This window comes from Manihot esculenta, chromosome 18 (assembly GCF_001659605.2).
Source record: "Manihot esculenta cultivar AM560-2 chromosome 18, M.esculenta_v8, whole genome shotgun sequence".
NCBI lineage: Eukaryota > Viridiplantae > Streptophyta > Magnoliopsida > Malpighiales > Euphorbiaceae > Manihot > Manihot esculenta.
This window is the reverse complement of record NC_035178.2, coordinates 14,151,224-14,160,614: the sequence shown is the minus strand read 5'-3', so window position 1 is coordinate 14,160,614 and position 9,391 is coordinate 14,151,224. Positions and strand designations below refer to the sequence as shown.

The 9,391-nt window shown below is 34.8% G+C and overlaps 1 protein-coding gene across 14 annotated transcripts; it reads left to right on the top strand.

Annotated features, from left to right (window-relative positions):
* The first annotated feature begins 1,340 nt into the window (after positions 1-1,340).
* Positions 1,341-4,798, top strand: LOC110606439 (DNA damage-binding protein 1a-like). 14 transcript variants are annotated; one of them, XM_021745240.2, is made up of 4 exons: positions 1,341-1,361; positions 3,479-3,781; positions 4,263-4,373; positions 4,649-4,798. In XM_021745240.2, exons 2-4 carry the CDS (start codon positions 3,626-3,628, stop codon positions 4,700-4,702), a joined length of 321 nt encoding a protein of 106 aa, XP_021600932.1. In that variant the 5' UTR covers positions 1,341-1,361; positions 3,479-3,625; the 3' UTR covers positions 4,703-4,798. The 14 variants fall into 14 exon arrangements, with proteins under 14 accessions (XP_021600932.1, XP_043808956.1, XP_043808954.1 ...); XM_043953021.1 differs by lacking the exon at positions 1,341-1,361 and having other exon boundaries at positions 1,368-3,781; XM_043953019.1 differs by lacking the exon at positions 1,341-1,361 and having other exon boundaries at positions 1,368-4,095.
* The last annotated feature ends 4,593 nt before the right edge of the window (positions 4,799-9,391 follow it).

The window sequence follows — 9,391 nt, the reverse complement described above, 5'->3', positions numbered from 1 at the left end:
ATTATATATATAATAAATTATAATTTTTATTTATTTTATTTTTTATATATTAAAAAATATAATTTTTTATTAATTTTCAATTATATTTATTTTAAATATATTAAATATTAAGAAATATTTTAAGAGATTTATTAAAAATAAAATAAAATAAAATTATAATAATTAATTAATATATTATTATAATTTTAAAAAAATAAATAATAATTTTGGAACAGAGAAAATATAAACTTCTTACGAAGACTTTGAGAATAATATCTGATAAAATAGGGTATATTAATTAAAAAAATAAATAAAATATCAATTATTAAGAAAAAAATTTACGTGGTTCGTATCCTAAAGTCGAGTAGCGATTTTAATATCAATTATAATAATTTAATTAAAATTTATTTTTTATTTAATTAAAAATGATCGAAATTCTAAATTACCAAATATATAACTTTTCAAATTCCTATACAATCCATTTGGGTCTTGATAAGCACCGCATATTAAGGCTTTTCATGATTTTTAGAAGTGTCGAATTGATTTAAAAATTGTATTAAATCATATCAAAATCGAAAAAGAGTTAATGATGTAAGAATCAAATTGAATTTATTTAAATATTTAATTTTAATTTTAATTTTAATTTTTTTATTAAAAATTATATTAAAATCAAATTGAAAATTCAATTTATATATATACTTATAACTGTTATTAATAGCTATATAATTATTATGTATTTTATTTACTAATTAATTATTAAAATTTTATAAGAGTATAACTTAACTAATTTAATTAGTTAATTATACATTATATTTATATTAATAGAATTTATATTAATAAAATATAAATTATTAAAGTCAATTATATGTATATGTAGCACTCCAAGGCTTAGTCTAGTGGAAAGTGCATCATGTAGCCTTGAAAGGTCTAAGGTTCGACTCCCCCAAACCCTATTTTCAAAAAAAAATTATATGTATATGTACTTGTAATTGCTATTATTATTATTATTATATATATATATCGTTAATTAGATTATATATATTAATAAAATTAAAAATAAATTAAATTAAAATAATTATAACTATTTAAAATAATGATATTTAATTAAATTATATAATTTTAGATATTACGAATAAAATTACATAGTTTTGTTATAAAATATAAAAAAAATTAAATAAATTTGCTATATATAAGAGAACGGATAAAAGTTAGTTTAATTGTAATTTTTTTTTTAAATATTGCAACGAAATTTGTAAAAGTTTTAAATTTGAGGATAATACAAGACGTTTGTGACTTATAATCACTTTAAAATTTATATATTTTTATATGGAAAGAAGCATTTTCAAGAATACTGTAGGCTGTTGAGTTGAAAACTTAAACAGGTAAGTTTTGTGAGAACCTAAGTTTTCTTGAATTTATATTTTTGAAGAGAATCAATGATAAACTTTGTATTATCCAAGTTTTCTTAGAAATTGAAGCAATATGATGGAATTGATCCTCACTATTCACTTGTGGTGGATTACTTGGCTCCTGTTTTGAAAATTGTAATTCTAAGCTTAGTATGGAATTATGAATTTGTGTTATGGGCAATGAACATGTTATGAATTTGTGTTATGAACTAGAATAATTTTAGGGCTTTAATTTAGTAGGATCCTCTACCACATTACTCATTACTCTTAAGGATGAAAAGTAGTTGAGGGCATGTGAGTGAGTTTCCCACTTACTCACATAGTTGAGGTTTTAAATTTGTGTTATGAGCAACGAAAAAGGGCAAATTTTATGTATAGCTAGAAAATTATTAGTAAGTTCCTTATTTAGTATGAAATTATAAATATAACTTGAAAATTTTAATAAACTAGGCTCCTGTTCTGAAAAATACAATTCCAAGCTTAATATGAAATTACAAATTTGTGTTATGACCAATGAAAACTTGCAGATAGCACTTTGTGATGCAGAGCACCTATAGTTGCAATCTGTTAGTGCAAAGTGCGTTTATGCACCTGAGTTCCCCATTTCTTGGTGCATTTTGTACCTTCTAGGTGTATTTTCAATCCTTCTTTTATTTCAGATTGATTTTTTTTGTTAGTAGAAATTTGATTTTCACTAGGCATCTATAACTCATAATCTAGTTTTCTCGAGGGAAAGATGTCAGAGAAAGAAAAAGTATGTGTGGCAGGTGCAATTCTAAGTTTCTTTTTAACCATTTCTTCCTCTTTCAAAGGTGATAACAAGAACGCACATCTAAAGAAATTGGATTACACTACAGAGAATATGAAATTTTTCAAAACAGATTTACTGGAGAAGGCCTATGTGTTGCATGTGTTTTTCCTAGTTGAAGAAAGAGCTATGGGCATGTGCAATTTGTCTCCACATAGCTGTAGTGGTGTAATCAGGCACCACAGCAGGCTGCTGGATGCAATCTTGCCCCTTAGCAACTGGCTGCTGGGTGCAAGCGGTGCATGATTGCACCACAGCTGCTGTGGTGCAAGCTGCTGTAGTGCAATCAGGCTATTGTGGTGCATGGTTACACCAGAGCAGCCTACTCTGCTGTGGTGCATTCTATGGTGCAAAATTGCACCCAATAGCAGGCTGCTCTGCTGTGGTGCATGAGCATTTTGCACCACAGCGAAATAGCGTTCTTTGCTGTGGTGTTGCACCACAGCAGCTGCTATGTTGCAAAATGCTCATGCACCACAGCAGAGCAGCTTGCTGTGGTGCAAAAGCTGTTGGGTTCAATCTGCACGACAGCAGCCTGCTGTGGTGCAAAATTGCACCCAGCATGGCACATTTTGCACCACATTGCACATTTTGCACCACATTGCACCACAACAGCCTGCTCTGCTGTGGTCAAAATGCTCATACACCACAGCAGAGCAGCCTGCTGTGGTGCAAAATTGCACCCAGCATGGCACATTTTGCACCACATTGCACCACAACAGCCTGCTCTGCTGTGGTCAAAATGCTCATACACCACAGCAGAGCAGCCTGCTGTGGTGCAAAATGCACCATGGCATCATGGTGCAAAAGCTATTGGGTGCAATCTGCACCACAGCAGAGCAGGCACCACAGCAGCCTGTTGTGGTGCAGAATTACACCCAGTGTGGTGCATTTTGCACCACAGTAGTCTGCTGGGTGCAATCTGCACCACAACAGCCTGCTCTGCTGTGGTGTTGACCCAGCAGCTGTTGTGGTGCAAAATGCTCTGCACCATAGCAGAGCAGCCTGCTGTAGTGCAAAATTGCAGCCAGCAGATAGCTGTGGTCCAAAAGCTGCTGTGGTGGGTGCAATCTGAATCACAGGAGGCCACAGCAGCTGTGGTGCAAAATTGCACCCAGCAGCCTGCTGTAGTGCATGATTGCACCATAGCTGTTGTGTGGTGATAAATTGCACATGCCCATAGCTTCTACTTTATTGTTGTACTTGTTGCCAAATAGTGTGTTTTCTTTGGATGTCTTTTTTCATCACTTCTTATTGACAAGTTTCGTTTCCTTTATTTTAGAGCAATGAGAGATGTATCTGACTGTATAGATCGTCCGACAGACAATAGTCAAGTAATTAACGACAATTCTAGGTTCCTTTCATCTTTCATAAAACTTCAAAATTGTTTGAAATATTCTTTGGAGTAGTTCTATTTTTCTTTCTTACGATGTTTCTGGTTATTTTTTCATTGGCGATAACAACAAAACTCATCGCACAAATTTTACTCTCTCTCTCCCTCTCTATCTCTTCCTTTTTGTGGATTGGCATAATTGATCCAGATTATAGATTAATTGGACTCCAGTTGTACGATGGGCTGTTCAAGGTACACATTTTTTCCTACTAATTCAACCTTATTAGTTGGCATAACCTTTTGAGAGGTTGCTACTGCTTCTTGTAAAATATGCTCTTATGTGTATTGATGCTCTTGATTACAGTGTTAAAGATGTCCATCATAACCACTATGCTGAGACTCAATGGGTTGTTTAGATTTTTCCTTTGAAAATCTTAGCGTTGTAAATTTTAATATTATGTTATCTGACAAAATCCAAAAATAATTTTCATTGAAATGCTTAATAAGGTACCAGGCATATGCTGACTTTGTTCTGCCATTATGCTGTCTACAATTAGCTTGTGCAAGTAGGTTAACCTTTTCTTTATAAATAAACTTTACACATATGTCTCATTGAATACTGATTGACTTGGTTAATCCTTGTTTTTTGATCTATGTGTTTTAAGAGAACTAATTTATGTATCAATTATCAATGGGATGTTCAGTATATGCTGAGTAATCGGTTACCTGACAGGTTACGTCAAGCTATGTGAGATTGGTCAGTTCTACAACTAGACAGTTCAGCACTGAGTGGAATGCTGCATCAAGTTACTCAATTAATGTTGCCACTGCTAATACCACCCAGGTTTGTTTCTCACAATTTTCTAGACTCTGTTTGCAAGATGGGGATACCTAATTATGGGCCTTGCAATTCACCATGAACTGAATGGTAATAACAGGCAATAGTCTCATGAGATGGAAGGGAGTAGGAAGCTTTATTCTATTTATTTATTTTTTAGAGTAGGCAGGATGACTACATTGAGAAATTCATTGTTCTTAATCCATTTAGTTTATATTTAATACATTAATGTAAATTATTTAGTTTCTATAATCTAAATTATATTTTTATATTTTGTGCAGATATACTTTTTATTGAAGTCATTTTATTTTGATAACTTCTTCAAAGGAATTTAGAGGATATTATTATTATCGATTTATTTCAATATTTATATTTTTTAGTTATTTTCTTGACACACATGAAATAAAAGCGAATATTTATTGTTAATTAATTTTGAGACAATTAATTCTTATAACATTGTTGGCTTACATATATGAGTTTTATATTATGAATGAGTTTTATTTATAAAGTTTAATTGCATATTTCAATTTAATTATATTGAAAAATAAATAATGGTAATTAATATGATTTTTAATAAATATTTGTAATTTACAACGGTAATTTTTTGTTTTGTCGTTATCTTTTATTTAACAACTAAATATTTTCGTTGAAAATAATTTTTAACTACGCTATTAACGATCATTTAATTCAAATTTAATGCTCACATTTTTCATTAATAATGATTATTTCTTCAATGACTAATTATTATGTCGCTAATAAATATTAACATTACAGTCACCAGATTCAAATTTAACGATTATATTTTTTCGTTAATAATTATTAATCATAGTTGTAATAATCGTTAACGATCATATCAACGATCGATATTTATGATCGATTGATATATTTAAAATGACAGTCATCTAATTCAAAATTTAACGGGCATATTGGCTTTCGTTAAAAGTTATCATTTTTAATGATCATATATTTTTGTCATTAACAAATATTAATAAAAAGTATTAGTAGTTGCTATATTTAAAATAACGATCATGAAATTTAAATTTAATGACTATATTCCTTTTTATTAATAATTATTAACAATAATAGTAATAGTCATTAATATTGTATTTATAACGATTAGTTTCAGTATTCTCGTTATTAATAATAACGATCGATATTGTAACATTGTCGTCAAAAGTTTTAATAAAGGAAAATCTAATAACTTTTAACCATTGACAATTAACATGTTAATTGTCACGATCACTTTTTAATTTATAAGGAGAAAAATTTTTCTCATTAAATAGTAATTTTTTTGTAGTGTCAAGGCATCTTATGTCAGGTCACAAGGCGAATTCCGCCAGGCCACAATCCGTCATTCCCACTAAATAAGTCATCTTAATCTAAGCCACAAGGTCGGTATCCGCAAAACTCAATAACCGGGTGTTAGTCCCATGTAAAAGTTTCTAAGGTATTTGATACCCAAGCCATAAGGTGAGTATCTACCGGACTCAACGACCGGATGTTTGTCCCATATAAAAGTTTCCAAAGAATTTGATGTTCAAATCACAAGGTGAGTATTCACCAAGCTCAACGACCGGGTATTAGTCCCATATAAAAGTTTTCAAGACTTTTGATGCCTAAGCCACAGGGCGGATATCCACCAGACTCAATGACCGAGTGTTAGTTCCATATAAAAGTTTTTAAGGCATTTCATGCGCATGCCACAAGACAGGTATCCGCCAAGCCACATGTCCTAGTGCCGGTCCCGTTTCACAAATAAGGCAAGTTATTTATTTTTATGGCCGCTAATTAGGCCAGTGACTAGGGATTATGGTCAGATAGGAGCCTCTTAACAAATCTTTTAAAGAGGTTAGTTAAGTCTTGATATTTGGACGAGAGTCATGGTCAAGTATCGATCACACAAACTTCGTGAAAACAATGATAAAGTAAAAAACTTTCATTTGATAAAAAAGAAAAATTACAAGACAGGAGGGACATTATCAATTGCCTCTTCCCAAGCTTCGGAGGCAACCTCATTATTTGGTATTATAGAAGAAGTCTGGTCAGAAGGATTGTCTTCAATCACCCCTTCCTCCCCTCGCTCATCCTCGTTCTCATCCTCCTCGTTTCTGAAAGATGTCATCAATCCAGGAGAAGTCCTCCGCAGGAAATCACCTAATGAGCTCCTTCTTGACAGAGTCTTGCCCTTGTACAAACATCTCTCCACCCCAGGCCACTGTCTCCTGAAGCTCAACTTCTAGTTCAGCTACTTTGTCTGTGGTGGCTCGAGTCTTTTTTGTTTGAGACTACAGCTCCTGGACTTGGCGCTGAAGTATGATCACTTGATCCTAAGCACTTTTTGCTCGATTCTCAAGGGCAAGCTTGGAAGTGTTGGGCTCACCTAAGTCCGCCTGGAGCTTGTCCACTAACTCCAAAGTCTCCTTCATAGTGCCCTCCACCTCGTCAACCCAGGCCTTCAGCCTCGAGTACTCCTCACGCAAGAAATTTTTGTCTGTCTTTTGCACCCTGAATTCCCGCCTCAAAGCTTTGCAGTGCTTCTTGGCCATATAGGCACAGATAGCACCCTCTATGGAGGCGTGTATAACGTTGTCAAAGAGGTCATCCATCCCAATCTTGTTCAGACACTGATAGTCCCTAGGCCTCACATCATTCTTCGAAATTAGGATCGATAGATGAGGTTCGTCAAGGAGGGAGGTCGTCCAGGTCAACACCAAAGCCAGATGTTGGATGCTACGAGGCCATGAAGCCTCAACCCCAGTATTTTCTGGCATGGGCTCAACAGCAGTAGGAATTGATGCAAATACACCTCTTGTAGAAGACTCAAGCTAAAGAGGGGTCAAATATTCTATTATAGGAGGGGGTGGAGGAGGAGGAAGGCTGATAATCGCCTTAGCGCGATGAGCACGCTTGGGCGAAGGTGTGATTGCTCCAACTACAGCTTTGCCTTTATGAGTGGCACGCGCTACTTCAACAAATTTACTTCTTGACCTCACCATATCTGCGTAGATTGAAAAGTAAGTAACTAAGGTAGTTTGAAATCTAAAAGAAGGTAGAAAGAAAAGTACCTTAATCCAAAGGCAGGGAAGTGCTCTCCCCAAGGCTGAGAAGGCTGGACGAGTGAGGACCTCGAGCCTGGCTCGCCTGGAGATGGCTTTGCCAAGACAAAACAACGTTCCTCACCGCTTTTGTAATGTCCATATTCTGGAACGTGGCTATTGTCCAGAGGAAGGCCAAAGCTTCATCCTTGTTCCTCTGTGGTGGGACCCATCCTTTCACAGCTCCACCCATATATTCCAGCTCGTTCAAAGACGACTAAAACCTTCAGACATCTGGTAATGGAGAATGACAAATTTATTCTTCCAACATTTCAGAGATGAGGGGACCGATCAAAGAACGTTTGACTTTTTCTCCCATTGAAGTACTAGAACTCTTCGTTCTTTTGGGTGTCGATCCGGTACAGCTAGGAGAACAGCGCAACACTTGGCTCAATATTGTTGTTCAAACAAATAAACCGGAAAGCCACCAGGATCCTTCAGCTGTTGGGGTGCAGCTGGACGACTGAAAACTTGTGAAATCGGAAGACTTCAGTAAAAAATGAGTATGTGGGGAACCAAAGACCCGCCTTCAACTACTCTTCGTAGACTACGATTGTATCCTCCACAGGGATCTGGTCCTCTATGCGAACACTCAAAGAGGGAGTAAAGATGTGGAAGATTTCTTGAGAAATTTAGTATTTGTCATGAAGGCAATCTATATTTGGCTCTGTCAGTATAGAAGGGATGTCACTGATCAGGCCACCTTCGCTCCCATAAGCCACCCTCAGTGGAACGATAGGAGCCGAAGCGTGAATGAGGCCATCAGAGGATGAGCTTAAGGCAGAGCTTCCACCAAGAGAAGAAGAGGATAATATCCTTATTTATTTTAAAAGGAAAAAGAAAATAGAAATTACCGTGAAAGCAAAATAGTATAAACGAGAAAGAAGGAGCGACCGAGTCTTTCTAGAATCAAAGATTACAGTTGAGAGCAAAAGTGATATTTGGAGAAGAAAAAGGGTTTTTATAAGACGGTTTTAACAGCAAGCTTTAAATACGACTCGAGAAATGGGGCAACCATCATTGAAGAGTTAGGTAGGCAAAACTACATAAGCAGAGAAAGACCAATCTAAATGAGCCATGTGCCCCAGATCATGAGAACAACTGTCACCTTCGAACTTGAAGAATCGGAGACCAGCTGGAGGACATCTGATTTTACATAACGATAACCCAAAGTAAGTCATGAGCTGTCACCACAAAGCAAGGCTACGTGGCAAGGATCTAATAAGCCGGTATGCGGTCCCACCTGTGGAAAGAAAGACTCGGACACCGTAACACCCGATTCATCGTCAAGATTCGCTCTCTCATGGATAAGTCGAGTCTTGGCATAAAGTTACCATTAACAGGCACAATCCAGCATATCCCCATTATGCCAGTAATCACGGAATTACTGACTGATTAGTTGGTGAGATCCCTTATCAAGCAACCGACCATATCATTAGCGGATTTTCGAGAGATACTATATTTAACTCCATCTTCTTACAATATAAAAGATAACGATAACAGAATAAAAGGTACGGAATTCTTACACAACCACTCTTGAATTCTAAGAATTACAATTATCTTATCTTTCTCTTCAACTTACTGATTTGAGCATCAGAGTGGTTGCAGTAGGCGCCAACCACTTCACCTTCTCTTTCTTGCATGGTTGACCAATCACAACATAACTCTAATTTCTGTTACATTAAGTATATAATATTATAATAAAAAAATATTACTATTTAGCCCATATGGTATCAAAAACTCATTGGTTAATCTCAATTTTGAAAAATATATTAATGTCCCAGAACTTTTAAAAAGTCAACTAATTAGTTCCTTCGTTAATTTTAGCTGTTAAGTGTTGCAAAAATAGAAAATTATCATTTAGTCAATGTAGTATAGAAAATTCACTAATTAGTCAATTGAATTTGAAAAATACATTAAAATATTCTT

What these genes read in the sequence shown, in the direction of transcription:
- LOC110606439 (XM_043953021.1), top strand. Translation starts at nt 2,586, where the DNA reads ATGAGCATTTTGCACCACAGCGAAATAGCGTTCTTTGCTGTGGTGTTG.